At 36.1% G+C, this 18,098-nt stretch overlaps 2 protein-coding genes across 2 annotated transcripts; both read left to right on the forward strand.

Annotated features, from left to right (window-relative positions):
- The first annotated feature begins 3,596 nt into the window (after positions 1-3,596).
- LOC133797586 (uncharacterized) lies at positions 3,597-5,023 on the forward strand. The gene is made up of 2 exons (XM_062235540.1): positions 3,597-4,324; positions 4,414-5,023. Exons 1-2 carry the CDS (start codon positions 3,938-3,940, stop codon positions 4,549-4,551), a joined length of 525 nt encoding a protein of 174 aa, XP_062091524.1. The 5' UTR covers positions 3,597-3,937; the 3' UTR covers positions 4,552-5,023.
- A 137-nt stretch (positions 5,024-5,160) lies between these two features.
- LOC133797578 (presequence protease 2, chloroplastic/mitochondrial-like) lies at positions 5,161-13,414 on the forward strand. Its single transcript, XM_062235528.1, has 19 exons — positions 5,161-5,578; positions 5,788-5,971; positions 6,243-6,417; positions 6,503-6,635; positions 6,784-6,854; positions 7,523-7,606; positions 7,769-7,859; positions 8,359-8,879; positions 8,997-9,161; positions 9,253-9,471; positions 9,556-9,683; positions 10,451-10,640; positions 10,860-10,943; positions 11,040-11,137; positions 11,602-11,866; positions 11,948-12,110; positions 12,194-12,374; positions 12,576-12,647; positions 13,008-13,414. The coding sequence occupies exons 1-19, from the start codon at positions 5,269-5,271 to the stop codon at positions 13,147-13,149; spliced, it is 3,276 nt and encodes a 1,091-aa protein (XP_062091512.1). The 5' UTR covers positions 5,161-5,268; the 3' UTR covers positions 13,150-13,414.
- The last annotated feature ends 4,684 nt before the right edge of the window (positions 13,415-18,098 follow it).

Consider the following 18,098-nt stretch of genomic DNA (forward strand, 5'->3'; position numbering starts at 1 on the left):
GATACTCGGCAATGGGAAGCTCCTAGAAAGCTTCTGAATGTCTGGGCACGATGAACAGTTTTGGGAATTCTGGGGAAGAAGTGAAGCTTGGAAGTTCAGAAAAGGGAAATTTTTAAATGCAAAGGTGGTGAGGTTTGAAATCTGGTCATCATATTTATACATAAATTACGGAAATTAATTTGGGCCATCCAATTAGGTTAGCTCAAGATCCAAGGGCCAAGATTAAATAGACCAAATGGCGGCAAAAAGTTGACAAGACAATTATTGCAGTCCTCGAAACCTGAACAGACGCCAATTGCAGTACACCACGTGTCTAATACTCGAGTAGTAGGCAGACATGGTTTTATGTAGCGAAAGTTTAAAAGCCCCTACTGTGTAGGTCAGAAAATTACGTCATACACGACCAGGAGCTTAGGGGGAAATTGTTGTACCCTAATCTTAGCATGAGTTCATTTACTCAGCTCGGGTATAGCTGGCAGATAATTACGTGGAAAAGTAGTCAAGAAGAATATCTGATTATTATCTACACGGATAGCTCGAGGTTCGTAATGGTCAGACATGGTGTTAGGCATTCTGACTTTACCACGAACTACGAATAAGATAAGTCATCAAAGCACTAGCTCGGGGTCGGATAGTTGTCAGAATGAAAGCTCATGGAAGATATGCAGCTCGGGTGATTCAGATATAACACATACTGCATACTAAAGGATTCCCAAAGATTCAGGATTCGCTTATACGCTTATTCATGACCAGGCTGTCATCTTTATTATCCAAGATAACATGACATATTTACTTTGTGATCAAATCATATCCCAATATAAATGAGAATTATTTGTATGGAATGTAGACATTATGTAAATGCGTGATTGACTCACGCGGTTACTCAAACCTATCCATGGAATTCCCCTATAAATGCTGGGAATATTGGACAGGAAAGGGGATGATTTTGTAAGACCGAAACTCTGCCAAAATCGAGAGAGAAACAACAATAATATTGACTCGTGGACTAGGTGGATGTTAACCACTGAACCACGTAAAAGTTTTGTGTTCTTTAGTGAATTTTGATTATTTTCCATTACAATTTACCATTAAGCACTAATCTGCCTTATTATTTCTTAATACACTGTTGGCCAAAAATCGCGTCAACATATCTCATTAACATAACTCCTTTTAGTTTACTCCAAAATAAAACTCCTTTTGAAATTCTCTTTGGCCAGCCACCTGATTTTGATGAACTTAAGGTTTTTGGTTGTTTAGCTTTTGCCCACAATCAAAAGGCCAAAGGTGATAAATTTGCTCCTCGGAGTAGAAAGTATGTTTTTATTGGTTATCCACATGGGAAGAAAGGGTGGAAATTGTATGATCTTCAGACATGTGAAATCTTTGTCTCCAGAGATGTAAAGTTTCATGAACATGAGTTTCCTTACGAGACTATATCTAAGTCTCAAGTGCCTACTTCTTCCTCGTCATCACTTGATTCTAATGTGGGGATTGATGTTGGTTTTTTGGATGACTTGGAGTCTAGTTTGGTTGATGACCACGCAGCCCCTGACATTGGGACTGATACTGTGTTGGATCCCACGTCGCCTTATGTGCCCCCTACGCTTGTGTCTCTTCCTGCGTCCATAGATGTCTTGGTGCGCGGGTAGTGGGATAAGCGTCCCTCCATTATTCTTCATGATTTTGTCACTTCGAGTCCATCTATGTGTTCATTGCCTTTTACTAGCTCCTTAGGTACTTCTTATCCTATAACACATTATGTGAATTGTAATAAGTTTTCTCCATGACATTGTGTTTTTCTTGCAGCTATCACTGACAACATTGAGCCTCGTTCTTTTAAAGAAGCTATGCAAGATGAAGGTTGGCGCGAGGCTATGCAAAAAGAAATTGCTGCTTTATAAGCTAATGACACCTGAGAAATGGCAGTTTTACCTCCTCTAAAAAGGCTCTTGGCTCTAAATGGGTATACAAAATCAAATATCACGCAAATGGGCAAGTTGAGCGTCGTAAGACTCGTCTTGTTATTTTTGGCAATCATCAAATTCAGGGCATTGATTATAATGAAACTTTTGCTCCAGTTGTGAAAATAGTCAATGTTCGTCCCTTCTTAGTAGTTGTTGCAGTCAAGAATTGGGCCTTGCATCAGATGGATGTTCATAATGCGTTTTTGCATGGTGATCTTGATGAAGAAGTTTACATGAAACTTCCTCCTGGCTTCGATGTATGCAATCTTGGTTTAGTGCGTCATCTCAAGAAGTCTTTGTACGGTTTACGACAGGCTTTGCAGTGTTGGTTTGCTATGTTAGCTGCTTCTTTGAAGTCTTATGGTTTCCTTCAGTCCTATTCAGATTATTCTTTGTTTACTCCACATCAAAGATCAGTTCAACTTAATGTCCTTGTGTATGTTGATGATCTGATTATTTCTGGTAATGATGCTTTCGCTGTTGATCGTTTCAAGGCTTATTTGCATGCGTGTTTTCATATGAAAGATTTGGGTAGAAATATTTTCTTGGCATTGAAGTTGCTCGGGGTTCAGAGGGAATTTTCTTATGCCAACGAAAAATACACTCTGATATTATTGCTGAAGCCGGTTTATTGGGATCTCGTCCCACTGGTTTTCCCATTGAGCAGAATCACACGTTGGCTCTCGCCAAAGGACCTTTGCTCGCTGATCCCGAAAGGTATAGACGTCTTGTGGTTCATCTCATTTACTTATCCTTTACACGTCCTGACTTGGTTTATACCGTTCATATCTTAGCTCAATTTATGCAACAACCTCGTCAAGATCATTAGGATGCGATGCTTCGTACGATTCGCTACTTAAAAGGGTGTTCGAGCCAAGGCATTCTTCTTCGCACCGATTGTGAGTTATCTCTAACTGGTTGGTGTGATTCTGATTGGGCCACTTGCCCTTTGACTCGATGGTCTCTTACTGGTTGGATAATATTTCTTGGCTCTTCCCCGATTTCTTGGAAGACAAAGAAACAACACACAGTGTCACAATCTTCTGCTGAGGCCGAGTATTGTTCCATGGCAGTTGTCACTTCGGAGTTGAAATGGCTTAAAGCTTTGCTTGCAAGTTTGGGTATCTCTCATTCGCCCCCCATGCGCTTATACTGTGACAGTCAATTGTCACTCTACATTGCTCAAAATCTGGTCTTCCATGAGCATACTAAGCATATTGAAGTTGATTGTCATTATGTTCGTGATGCCATTCGTGATGGCATTATCTCTACCACTCATGTCTGTATTGATGATTAGCTTGCCGACATCTTCACCAAGGCTTTTGGCAAGCGTAAGTTTTTATATTTACTTCCCAAGTTGGACATTTATGATCTCCATGCTCCAACTTGAGAAGAGTATTAAGTTAATTGTATATGGGCGGTATCTTTTCTATATGTTTTTGTGGGCTTAGGCCCTAATCTTATACACTACATTATTACCTATGGGTGACTAAATGAAATTTAGGAAACCAATTATCCCAATTTGATCAAAAAGCAATATCACCAATTATTGAAGAAGAAGATCACCGAAGTGGTTCAGTGTGGTGGTGGTCGGAGAAGGAGGTTGTAGCCATGGGAAGGAACATATCCATGATTATGTATTTGTTGTGTATTAAATTATATAGGAATATAGGATTATTTGATTTATAAATGGAAAATAAAATTCCATATAATTAGTAAGCTTGTTACAAATTCTCATATTTTCTTTAAAAATCCAAACCCCAATATTGAATGTCAAAAAATACCGCAGTTTTTTAAAAAGATTATAAGAAAAAAAATATAATAAAATAGAAGTCATTGGTTAACACTCATAGGATTGATACCCTGATGAGGGCTTTTCATTCTTCTGGAGAATACTCTGTAAAATCTAGTTATCATCTCGCCTTTTCTACACTTTCCCTACCTTCCTCATCTAATAGTTCTAACCTTAGAAGATGGTGGTCTTTCCTTTGGCAATTAAGATCAAGCACTTCATTTGGCGTTTTTGTCATCATTTACTTCCTACTACCACTCAATTAGTCTCTCATCATATTTTTGCTTCACCATTTTGTTTCTACAATACATCTCAGGTTAAATCAACCTCTCATGCTTTATTGGGGTGTTCCAGTGCTAAGAAGATTTGGAAAAATACATATTTTTATCAGTTTAGTTTAGCTAATTCTCATCTTGATATTTTTGATCTAATACTGATGGCTTGGTCTGGTTTTGATTTGCCGAAATTGGAGTTATTTCTGTGTTTGCTGTGGGCCTCGTGGAACAACAGAAATAATCATTTCTTCAAAAAAAAAAAAAGGCTTCAAGCTCATGAAATAATGGACAAGGTAACTAAATTTATAGATAATTATAAGTCTGTCATTGAATTTCATAGTGTTTCAGAACCTAGAGCTGCTCGTTTGAATGCTCTTGGTAGCCACATTTATCAGAACAGCTTAAACTCAATGTGGATGCTGCTTTTGAGTTCAAGAATAGGAGGATGGGCTTTGGGACAGTGGTTCGGAATCATCAAGAGGAAGTCATAGCTGGTCTTGTTTCCCTTTTTATGTATTGAAAGTGATTCTAAAATGGTTAAAATTACTGGTACCACCAGTGATCGTTCTGCTCTTTCTGATGTAATCCATGGCATTAAACATTCACTCTCTTTCCTCCCTAGAATTTCTTTTGAGCATATTGTTAGAGAAGCCAATGCTTTGGCTCATGTTTTGGCAAAGAAATCTTTAGAGTTAGATAGTGAATTAGTGTGGAATGATAATATTCCACCTTCTCCTCATGTTTCACTTCCTGTTTGTAATGTTTTCTTAATGGAAGTCCTTTTTTTTTCAAAAAAATAAAAAATAAAATAATAATAAAAAGAAAAAAAGAAAAAGGAAGAAAGAAGCCTAAGTCATAAAACAATTTAAGATGGGCCGTTGTGTGCCACTGGTAACAAGTTCAAACATAATGTTTTTTTTTTATAAAAAAAAAAATATAAATAAATTATTGTGACTAAAAATTACTTGTCTTGTTTGAACGAAGTAGCTATGAATTTTTTATTTTACAAAAAAATTGTTAGCCATAAATGGAGTCTCCTAATACTGTACGTTACGTTAGCCTTAGCCCTTAGATATTTTCTATTTACCCCTCCTTATCAGACATAATACCAAAATTAACCATAAGATATAGATAAATCTAAACCCGCCCGCCTACAACCTCATCTCTTAACTCCTCTCCTCTGCAACTTTCTACAACTCTTACTCGAACTTGGAAGCTACGAAAGCCCATCACAACAATGGAGAGGACGACTCTATTTCGCTCTTCCCTCGCCTGCAATAGAATTTTCTCATTTCGCTCCGCTACCAGGCGTGGTCTCTCCTCTTCATCTCGCTCTGGTTCTTCGCCATTTTCATTATCATCATCATCATCATCTTCTTCTTCTTCAAGAAACCGTTCCATTCCCAACATCACCGGACGCTCCCTTCTCCGCCGCCAATGGAGATTACTTCGCACTTCCACTTCGTCTTCCTCATTTCGTCTCCACAAACACTTCTCCACTCTCTCTCCGCGCGCCATTGCCACTCCAACTCAATCTTCTTCCTCAGGTACAGTTCAAGCTCGGATTTTTAAATTTTATTTTATTCTTCTTGCCCAGTCGATGAAAATAAAAACCCTAGCTTTGATGCTTGTGCTGATTATTATTCATGAAAAGTTAGCTGTATTTCATTTTGGAAAGTTTGGGGTTATAGAATTTATCTAGGACTAAAATGAATGATTTAATACTTATTTTTTTTTATTTATTGGTTGGTTGCAGAATTTTCTGGGGTCCAGAATGAGGTTGTGGAGAAGCTTGGTTTCGAGAAAGTTTCTGAAGAGTTTATCGGAGAGTGTAAATCGAAAGCTGTGCTCTTTAGACATAAAAAGACTGGAGCTGAAGTTATGTCGGTGTCGAACAATGATGAGAATAAGGTTTTTGGCATTGTTTTCCGGACGCCTCCGTAAGTACTATGTAGTACACTTAACAATGCTTCTTTTTAATGTTTCTTGTTTAGAAGTAGATAGAGAATGATAACATAGTTTGCCATGGCTGCAAACCCTCTTGAGCAATTGGAATATGAAATGGTTGAGTTTGCTGTTGGATACCTTTTACCTTCAGGGCCTTAATTCATTTCATGAATATGCAGATTTTACTTGTTGAATAAATTGTGTGCGAACTCTTATAATTGATCAAGTTATTTTCTAACCTCTTTAATCTAATTGTTGATACAGGAAAGATTCTACTGGAATTCCGCACATATTGGAGCACAGTGTGTTGTGTGGGTCAAGAAAGTATCCTCTGAAAGAACCATTTGTTGAATTATTGAAAGGGAGCTTGCATACTTTTCTGAATGCATTCACGTATCCTGATAGAACTTGTTACCCGGTTGCTTCCACGAATACAAAGGTAAAACAAGTTGAAAAAAAAGTTACTTTTAGTTGTGGTTATGTATACACTAATCCTAACACACACGGTTGTTGTTTGCTTACAGGATTTCTATAATCTCGTTGATGTGTACCTAGATGCTGTTTTCTTTCCTAAATGTGTGGAGGATTTTCAGACATTCCAACAAGAGGGATGGCATTATGAGCTCAACAATCCTTCTGAAGAAATAAGTTACAAAGGTTGACAGGTTTACCTAAGCATTAAATATTCTTTTTGTTATTCTTTGGGATGCATTTGACCTTTTAAGTTATTTCTTTGTTTCTTAACTATGAAATTATTTTGTTTATATAAGAATATTTTCCTTTTATTTTGAAAATTTGAAATTAGGGGTTGTTTTCAATGAGATGAAAGGAGTTTACTCCCAGCCTGATAACATTTTAGGGCGATCTGCTCAACAGGCAAGTTTCCTTTCTTCTTCAATTTTTGGTTTCTACAATTCTTTAAACTGGACCCTTTATAGAACATCTCAACCATATTTGACTAGATTGTGCTAGGAAGTTGGAGTTTAAATTATAAATTATATACCATTGAGTGAGAATTTTTGGAATTGGGGCTTACACTAGTAGTATTTACATGTTAGATTGTGTTTCCAACTGGGAAGTAAATCATGTTTAAACACTACTCAACGGATGATTCACCTAAACCTAATAAACCTCGAACTACATTCTCACTTCACTTGTATTCAAATCACTTCATCTCAACATTTTCTTACTTGTATTCCATTACACACCATTAACTACCACATTCCTACATATACCAATTACTCTTGTTTTTATCATCTGTGATTCATATTGGGGCCTTGCATTCTGTAGTTTCTTGAAGTCATGATTCTTGGTTTATTGTTGTGCAACTTGTGCTTGCTATCCATTTAGTATTATGTCAAGCTGCAGCTATCAGTTTATATTGATACTTGGATATTGCAACTAATTGGCTGACATGTCTTGCTGTGCTTGTTGGGTGCAGAAATGACTGTAGTACTACCGGAGTACTAGTTTGTCATGTGTTTTTCTCCTTTCTCTCTTCAGTTGTTGTTTCCTGACAAATTTTAATACAATTTGTGTTGCAGGCTCTCTGTCCAGACAATACCTATGGTGTTGACAGTGGAGGCGATCCGAAAGTTATTCCTAACCTCACGTTTGAAGAATTTAAGGTTTGATCTAGTCACTTAATTGAAGAATTCTTGTTCTAATGTATTAGATTAGCATAGGCTTTCAAATTCAAGCTATCACTGTACACATGTTGCAACTGTATTTAGTTTCTTTATTTATTATTTTAATGGTAGAGTTGCTTCTCTAACTGCTAAGTTGTGCAGGATTTTCACCGTAAATATTACCATCCCAGCAATGCCAGGATATGGTTTTATGGAGATGATGATGTCAGTGAGCGTCTACGCATATTGAGTGGTATTGCATCAATCTACTTATTTATATATCATATTATGTTTGTACGTAAAGTGTGCTAATAAATATATGCGATCTATGAGTTGGTGATGGATTTATTTGGGATTTTAGAAAAGAAAATGTTTTTCTTTCAAGTAAAATGAAGTCCAGGCTATACTTGTGCGGCACTGTGACTGAATATGCCTATCTTTCCTTTAAATCTGAGCAATTGAGCCAGATTATAAAAGCCTGAGTAACGAGTTAACTCTTATTTTAGATTTTATTTTTAACAGATTTCTGAAGTTCTAATAAAAGTGGTTTCGGGCTTAAGAAACAGAAGTAATTTGTAAACAAAACAAACCCCTACAATTCTAAGGGGGAAAATGCAAAAAAGAAACATGCAAATCCTCTTAGATGAGTTCATGTCATTGTTTCATGTTAATTCTTTTTATGAATGAAAATTTTAGAATTTAGGAATATGAATAAATTGTGGAATCTTATTCACCTGTCTCACTCGTTGCAGAATATTTAAATATGTTCGATGCAAATTCAGCTCCTAATGAATCGAGGATTAAACCTCAAAAGCTGTTTTCAGAGCCAATTAGGATTATTGAGAAATATCCTGCTGGTGAAGAGGGTGATTTGAAGAAGAAACACATGGTATGTCTAAATTGGCTACTCTCTGAAAAACCATTAGACCTGGAAACTGAGCTCACCCTTGGATTTTTGGATCATCTTATGTTGGGAACTCCTGCTTCTCCCTTGAGGAAAATCTTGCTTGAAAGTGGGCTTGGAGAGGCTATTGTTGGAGGTGGGGTCGAAGATGAGCTCCTTCAGCCTCAATTTAGTATTGGGTTGAAAGGTGTTTCGGAAGATAACATTCAGAAGGTAGAAGAATTAGTAATCAGCACATTAAAAAAATTAGCAGAGGAAGGTTTTGATTCAAATGCCGTGGAGGCATCAATGAATACGATCGAGTTTTCTCTCCGGGAAAACAACACTGGATCATTTCCCCGTGGTTTGTCCTTAATGCTCCGGTCCATTGTAAGCTATTTTATGTTTCCGTACTTTTTTTCTTCTTTAAAATGCCTGTGAGTTGGTCTTTTGTCCTTTCCTCCTCAATTCCTGATTCCTTTTATGTGTTTTGGTCTTTGTTTATAGGGTAAGTGGATATATGACATGGATCCCTTTGAGCCTTTGAAGTATGAGAAACCCTTAATGGCCCTTAAAGCCAGGATAGCAAATGAAGGTGCTAAAGCTGTTTTCTCACCTTTAATAGAGAAATTCATTTTGAACAATCCACACCGAGTTACAATAGAAATGCAGGTGAGTAATTATTCATTTGAGCACATAAGTTGTATATGGGTAATGTATCGATTTGCTACATTGGTTACTAATGAGAAGATTTATGTATCAGCCTGATCCGAAGAAAGCTTCTCTTGACGAAGCAGCTGAGAAAGAAGCATTGGAGAAAGTTAAAGCTAGCATGACTGAAGAAGATCTTGCTGAGCTGGCACGCGCTACGCAAGAATTGCGGCTTAAGCAGGAAACTCCTGATCCACCGGAAGCATTGAGAGCTGTTCCAAGCCTTTCTCTACAGGACATTCCCAAGGAACCTATACATGTTCCTACAGAGGTCATCATCCTAATATTGTGTTCGTCTCTTTTTGATTTCACCTTTTGGGTTTGATAGTTCTGAGTACTTTTTTCTTACTTGTAGGTGGGAGATATTAATGGAGTAAAGGTTTTGAAGCATGACCTTTTCACCAATGATGTCCTTTATGCAGAAGTTGTTTTCAACATGGGCTCACTGAAGCAAGAGCTTCTTCCTCTTGTACCTCTTTTTTGGTAAGATGTCTTGGATATGAATATTCCTGATGTATGTTTATTCTACTTCCTAAGCGGACATAGCAAAGATCTCAAACCAAATTAAATATCATCTCAAATGTCCCTAGGAGAGAATGATACATTTGGCTAGAAATTAAGCTCTCAAAGATTTTATTTCAAACTTGGGTTGATATATTTACGTGGCACACTGTTAAATGATGTTTGTTAAGTATTTGGGAGGATCAAATATTTAAATTTTTGAGAATTTTCAAATGTCTATGATCAATTAGGCAGTCTTTTATTGTTTAAGAAATGCTTAGTGTCAAAAGTTCAACACAAGTGTAACATGTCCTCTTTTTTATCCCTGTGAACAAACTGCTTCCTATAAAATGTTTCCTGTTTCCGTTACCTAAAAATTACTGCATAGAATGCTCCTGGTGTAAGTAATAACAGGCAATAATAGAACAACTATTGTCAATTACTCTTTGAAAATAGCTGAGGAATGAGCTATTTGAAGAAGCAGATAACATCTCGTTCTCCTAAAAGTAGGCCTGGAGGTTGACCTCTGAGTGTGTATAGCACTTTTTCATTTAAAACATGAGCTCGTATACAAGAACTCAAACATAAAGTCCTAGACTATTTAAAATAAATGTCTATGTAAAGCAGTGATAGTAACAATTACTATTAATTATCTCCTGTGAAATGTTTTAAACTTGTTTCAAGCAGCTTCAGGGTCTTAATTATAAATGAGCTTGATATGTTTCCTTCTCTGACCATATTCTTGACAGCCAATCATTGCTGGAGATGGGTACAAAAGACTTGACTTTTGTGCAGCTTAATCAGTTGATTGGGAGGAAAACTGGAGGCATATCAGTTTATCCACTAACTTCATCTGTTCGTGGCCAGGAGGATCCTAGTAGGAATATAATTGTTCGAGGCAAAGCCATGACAGGACGTGCTGAAGATCTATTTAACCTGGTATTTAACAATTTGCTTGCCAAAATGCATGTATAGGTTAAGAAATTCATCAGGAAAAAGAAAGTTGGAAATAATCCCATTGACATTTCAAATGTCTCCTCCTTTTTGAGATGTTCTCTTCACTCATCCAAGGTTTTGAGTGAGCTGATGAATGTGTGAAACACATAAATTGGTGGTTGCACTTTGCACTATATAATGCCATATGTTCTGATTTTGTAGGTTAATTGTGTTCTTCAAGAAGTTCAGTTCACTGACCAGCAGCGGTTTAAACAATTTGTTTCCCAAAGCAAAGCAAGAATGGAGGTACATCTGACTTATAGTAGAGAAAAATGGAACTGAAGTAGACCCTAACTTCTCGCTACTTGATCTTACCGTACCTTCTTTTTTATTTTCTGCCAGAACCGTTTAAGAGGCAGTGGACACGGGATTGCAGCTGCTAGGATGGATGCAAAGTTAAATGTTGCAGGGTGGGTTTCTGAACAAATGGGTGGCGTCAGGTTAGTCTTGAACTCTAACTAGTTACCTTTTCTTTTGCCAACTCACTGCCTAGCATGTCTGTTGAATTCAGTATTCTGAAGTATTTAGTTAAGCAATGACATTACTAATGTAATGCGAGTCTTGAACTGTCACTTTTTTCATCAGCTTCACCCCAATCTAGCTTTTTTTTTTTTTTTTTTTCAAGTAATTAGTCAAGGAAGTTGGAAAGTAGTCTTCAGATTGTAACTCTAACATTGCTTATAACTTGATTCCCTTCTAAGATGCAACATTAGCTGTAGTTCTTTTAGTTCCATATTTTGTCCAATGCCATTCTTTACATTGTTTTTTGACAAGATAAGTAGCTCTTCTTTTGGTTTATCATACGTATGCTTTGGTATGAGAAGTTGGTGTAATTTCTAAGTTCCATTGCAAATATATCTTATTTCTCAAGTTGAATATTTTAAGAACATTTGTCTTCTTATAGTTACTTGGAGTTCTTGCAAGCTCTCGAAGAGAAAGTTGATCAAGACTGGGAGGGAATTTCTTCATCTCTCGAGGAGATACGCAAAAGCTTACTATCTTGTAATGGCTGCTTAATAAATATGACTGGAGAAGGGAAAAACCTCACCAACACAGAAAAATATGTTAGCAAATTTCTTGATTTGCTTCCCACCAGCTCTCCTTATGAAACGACGACTTGGAATGCTCGATTGTCATCTGGAAATGAAGCCATCGTGATACCTACTCAGGTGCAAATGCAATTATTTTCTTGTACTTGTTTGTCTTTCCTTTTAATCTAGATTAATTGAATTTTAAACTTTTTTTTACAGGTTAATTATGTTGGGAAAGCAGCTAACATATATGAGACGGGTTATCAGCTCAGTGGGAGTGCATATGTTATTTCAAAATATATAGGTAATACATGGTTGTGGGATCGCGTCAGAGTTAGTGGTGGTGCTTATGGTGGTTTTTGTGACTTTGATTCTCACTCAGGTATTACTTCATATTGTAACTATATTGATATGGAATCTTAAATGTTACTCCAGAATCTTACTCCAATGACTTTTTTCATGTAGGAGTATTTTCTTTCTTATCTTACCGTGACCCAAATTTATTAAAGACTCTTGATGTATATGATGGAACTGCGGAGTTTCTACGGCAATTAGAAATGGATGATGATACCCTCACAAAGGCCATTATTGGAACTATAGGAGATGTGGATTCATACCAGCTCCCAGATGCCAAAGGTTATAGTAGGTAAATGGAAAACACCTTTCCTCTCTCTGCAGAAATTTCTATGTATCTATCATTTTTGGTAGAGTTTGTCAGACCGGTGTAGATCGAAACTTAATGTTCTAATTTAGCTCTGTTATTGGCCCATGTTACATGCTCTTTATGCAATTTCTATCCGTTTTAGTTCATTTATGCGTTACTCACCTGTTTCCTTTTTCCTTATAGTTTGTTGCGCCATTTATTGGGAGTCACAGAGGAAGAGAGGCAATTGAGACGTGAACAGATATTATCAACCAGGTAACAAAGTTTATTATGATTGATGCTTTTGCCTGATAGATGCTTTCTAACAAAACTCTCATGACCTATAAATGCCTAGAAATTCTTTTCAGAGAAAGAAAAGAAACAGAGGAATTTGAATGTTTTGGGAGCTAAATAAACTAATTCTGATCGAGCATACATATTTTGATATTTTGAACAAAGAACTAGGATGCTGACGTTGATGATGCTAATTTATTTTTTGACCATCAATTTGATATATTTGTTCAAAGTGGTATATACATTATTTATGCTTTATGCTGTTTATAATATGCCTGACCAACCTTTGGTTCAAGCTTGTACCATTCAGTTGATCGTTGAATCTTTGCTGAATCCCTGCAGTGTGAAGGACTTTAAAGAATTCGCTGATGCAATTGAATCAGTCAAGGATAAAGGAATTGTGGTTGCAGTGGCCTCTTCAGATGATGTCGATGCTGCTAACAAGGAGCGCAGTAATTTCTTCCAGATAAAGAAAGCCCTTTGAGATTCAAAATTCTGTATAAGAGGGCATTTGCTTTACAATATTTTCTTTCATACCGTGAGAGATGTCCGTAATATTTCTTTTCCCCCCATTTTTCTCTGACCTTATTTATAAAAACAATAAACACATAGATAACTTATAAGCATTAGTGTTTACCATATCAGGGTGCTATTTGTATGTTGTATTTTTTTAACATAAAAACAGTGCCCCATCCAAGTTTTTGACCCCCACAATTACGAGCAATGACAATTTCAGGGTTCCGAATCCAGTGCAATCACTACTTATGTTCGATATTTATTGGTCCTTGTCGGGAAAAAACTTAAAAAAACATCTAGCCTATGAAGAAAATAAATAAGCCCTTGCATGGATTGCTTTCTGTTAGTATTACATTGCTATCAATATATTCTTATTATTAATTTGAATGCCTTGATCATGGGTTGATAAGTGATAATCATTGGTGTACATACGATATATGCATATATTTTACATACACTAATATAATATATATGTTTAAAATGGTGGATGTTAAATGAATGTAACAAGTCGAAAAAATATATCATGTTAATGTATAAAAATTTTCCCCAAAAAAAAAAGTATACAAATTTAATAAATATTTTGTATGCATATATCCTTAGTCACGGAATAACATGTCAATATTGCATCGTCCTCCTTTACCAATTAGGAAAGTAAAAGTTGATAACTGATCAGCCTTAAATAAATATATGAAAAAATAAGACGTTTTTCTTTTCCAAACATTGTTGAGCACAATTTTCTTTTAATAGTTGTTTTAAAGACGAAGAAATTTTTATTAATAGGGTTAATCGTACAACAAATAGTTATGTTGAATTGTTTACAGAAGAATGATATGTGCACCAAAACGTTGTACTGTTTTTTAAAACAGTGATTTTCGTCTGAAATAAATTTGATTGCTTAAATGAAACTGTCACATTAGTTGGTGTGATATTTTGGAATTTTGGTGTACATATCTTACTCTTGTTTACAAAGCAAATTCAAATGATCTAACAGAGGCTTACTAAGTTGTTTACAATGTTTACCATCAAAGAATTATTAACCCCAATAATGACTAAAGACTTATAATTATAAAAAGATTAAGGCTAAAACAAAAACTATTATTGAAAATAAAGCAACGATCCACAGGCTCCATGAATATTGATGTTGCACGATGATAGACCACGAACCAAGAAATCAATAACAACTAAGACAACACCCATACCCAAATTTGAAGGAGACCTGGCCAAGTACAATTTTCAAGATTTGTTCTTTATTACAAAAATACAATTTTCTACCCGATACCAAATAAATATTAAACATATACCTCATTGTTAATGCCGTTTTTTCGTCAACTTAATTTTGAAGAGCACTAAACAATATTTTAGAAAGAATAGAAGAACACAAGAACTTTTACGTGGTTCAGCAGTTAAAATCTGCCTAGTCCACGAGTCAATATTATTGATTTTGATACTCTCTCAAAGCTTTCTCAAAAAAATTTGACAGAGTATTCTCAGTACAATTTTGTGCGTGAAAACAAATAAAAAATACCAGACTATTTATAGATCTGGTTAGGAGAATATCTTCCACTGATTTAGGGAAGTTACAATCAATTATTCAAAATTGAAATAAATGTAAATAAATACATTAACTACATAATATCTCATGATAATTAGATTTAATATCAGATAACAACAAATCCATGAGGAATAGGGATTTCCTAACAACTTTAGTGTGCAAAAACGCATTGCTGATCTCGAATGCATGGTTAACGCGCTTTTGAGATCGACCTATATTTTGAGCTCGTTATTCTCCTCCTCACCTAGTGGTTTCATCGAACTCAGCCTTTGGAGACCAATGCCTTCGAGCTTGCCACTATGGCTCGAATAATACCCACATGGTTCGGAGAAGATTCTTTCTTTCGAGCTTGAAACTTAAGCTCGAACCTTTCAACTTGTGCTCGGTTGCCAACAACAACAGATCAGGAATCACCTATTTATACAAGTGTTCAGCTAATGCTTGTTATTTTCGAGCTTACACTTTTCGAGTCTACATTTCGAAGCTCATTTGTTCATTCTCGAAATTTGGGTGTAACACTCATATATATAAAAAATTTACCAAATAAATGCTAACGAGGCCAAACTTTGCATGAGGTGGGGCTATTTATAGGTTTAGATTTTTAGTGAGGACTTTTGTGTTATTTACTTTAGTTATATTAAAATATTTAATTAAAATTAAAAATAAATAAAAATTTGAGGTAGGGCTTCGACCCTCACACTCTTCTTACTCCCTCTGTCACTATACACATATAATCTATATATATTATGTTGGGAATTTATGGCTTACACACAATAAATCAACAGTGAATAAATATGAATAAACTCAATAATACAAACCCTAGAGACTAATCAAGAATCACATGCATAATATGAAGTCAATTCTTAAAAATTCAAAGATGAAAGCAAGATCTAAAAATGATGTAAAATCGAGAGTGAAATTACACCTCCTAGATAAATGGAATTCTCACATAAAATATAATAGAACTATCAAAGGTTGAAACACAAAATATAATAAGAAACTAAAAAATGAAATCAATGTTATAATAATAATGATATTTTATAAATGTTATAATAATAATAATAATAATAATATATTTTATAATTATAATAATAATAATGATATCTTATAAATGTTACAATAATAATGATATTTTATAATATTGGAATTCATATTAATAAAAATAGTAAATATTTATTCTACTCAAATTTTATAAAAATTAGGATTATATATTATTAAAATAATATTTATAATATTTGAATTTATATTAATATAATTATTAAATATCTAGCCTTATATTATATATTATTATAATAATGATTGTTGTCCGTGTTTTCACCAAGGAACACGTGGCAATCAGAAACCTGTGTGGGCAGGACACGTGGCAGAGATGTGTGTCTCTTCAAGTGAGGCCGCACCACGAGGTCAATCATCAGAGGGTGGATATCTCGAAAGAAATCCACGTCCATCGGATAGAGACAAGGCACAGGTGTCTCTATCTGAGGCCATGCCTCGAGGACTACTAGTCCTCGAGCTCTTTACAAGCAGTTGTCCTCCAAGTCAAGGACCTTGTCCTCAGGACCTAGAGGACTAGCCAGGTGTCAACTAGTGTGTGTTTGCAACGTCAGAGGATTGTCTGACAACCTTTTTGGTGATCTGTCTACAGTGTTGTCAAGTGTACGACTCAAAAATTCGCACTCTCACTATGCCGCTTGACATAGAGATACGTGCGGCACACCCTGACAATGCCAGGGGTATGTTCCCCATAAAGTAGGTAACTTTTTGCAGTGGGCCCCGCGTATATCGCCTGGGCCGTGGTCTCTAGTTAATGCAGGCCAATGTATTAAAGTGGTATTAATTCCCCAATAATGGGGAGAATGTGTATTAATTACAGATAATTAGTATTAATGACCCCAACCTCTATAAATAGGGCTGAGAGTCTCATTGTCAAGGGTTGGAATTTAGAGAGAGAGAGAGAGAGCCTTGTACTCAGAGCAATATAAACGCTGCCTGAGAAGACTCCATTGGAACTTGCCCTAACATGCTTCTAATTTCCTTAATACCAAAGGCTCGTGGACTAGGGATCTTTTATAGCCTGAACCACGTAAAAACTGTTGTGTTATGATTTGTTCCTTTCTTTAATCTCTCGTATTTAGGTTGATAGCGAAAAAGGCATTCAACATTTTGGTGCTTTCATTGAGAGCTTGAAGAAAGCATTCAGAACATTTATAACCATGGTAACCACTCGAAGGAATGTCACAGACGGCGTAGTCCCTCCCACCGGAGTTGAAGGAGGGGAAACCAGTCGACAGCCACCCCAGGGCTAGTCTGAGATGGTGGAGGATTATGACGAAAACGCCGAATATGACGGTGAAGACCAATGAGTTTATGAACTCGGTTCAAGGTAGTAAGACAGTGATAGAGTATGTCAGTGAGCTTCGTAGATCGACCAAATTCGCGTTTGATTTGGTACCAACGGATGTGGCCCGGAAGGAGTGATTCACTCAAGGATTGAACCCTGGGATGGCCTAGAGTGTTAGGACCGCTCCAGTATATGAGATTGTTACCAACACTTGGGCAGTAGGGAGGGCCCTTGTTATAGAGGATGCATGAGATGAGACATGGAGTAAGAGTGTCGTTGGACGGAAAGCCCAGACAATGGTATCCCCATTTGCAGGATCAGGTAGGGGTGGAGGCCCAGTAACTAGGAAAGAAAGACCCCTGATAGTTCTATTACTCCTGGTCCTGACGGGAGGGGTCATAGTTGTTGGGGTTTTATGCCCTAATTAAAACCCAAATTCTTTGTAATCTCATTTTATTATCAATAAAAGAATAGAAATCATTTTTTGACTTGGTCAATCACTTTGCTCACATGTTTTATTTTCATGATTATTTGTTTAATATAAAATTCTATTAAATCCCGAGCATATAGCTCATCTTATTTATAGTGACGTTATCACAGTGGAATATAAATATGATTATATGCTCAAAATAAGTTAGTCCTAAGATTAGTTAGTGCACAAGATTTACACTGACTTGCCAATCTACGATATGATCTACTTACACATTATAGTGTTATGTTCTTTCCAAAACATTAGCAAAGTAGATAAGATCGGATGTATTTGTTACATCGAACTGGACCGATATTGACAGTTGACAAGATAAGTAAACATACCGTTATTATCTATTCTAGTCATATTATATAGTTGACCATAGGTCAATTCAATCTCAATTCTGAGTGGTTAGTGTTCTAACTGATTGTATTATTTGAGGTCTTTGACTTGTTCGTTACCAGCTTACCCTACGGACTAGCCCATACTTACATCTTGGGAACTCGGTAGTATAATTGAGTGAGAGTGTTAATCATAGATATGAACATCTATAAC

This window comes from Humulus lupulus, chromosome 1, assembly GCF_963169125.1.
Source record: "Humulus lupulus chromosome 1, drHumLupu1.1, whole genome shotgun sequence".
Classification (NCBI taxonomy): Eukaryota; Viridiplantae; Streptophyta; class Magnoliopsida; order Rosales; family Cannabaceae; genus Humulus; species Humulus lupulus.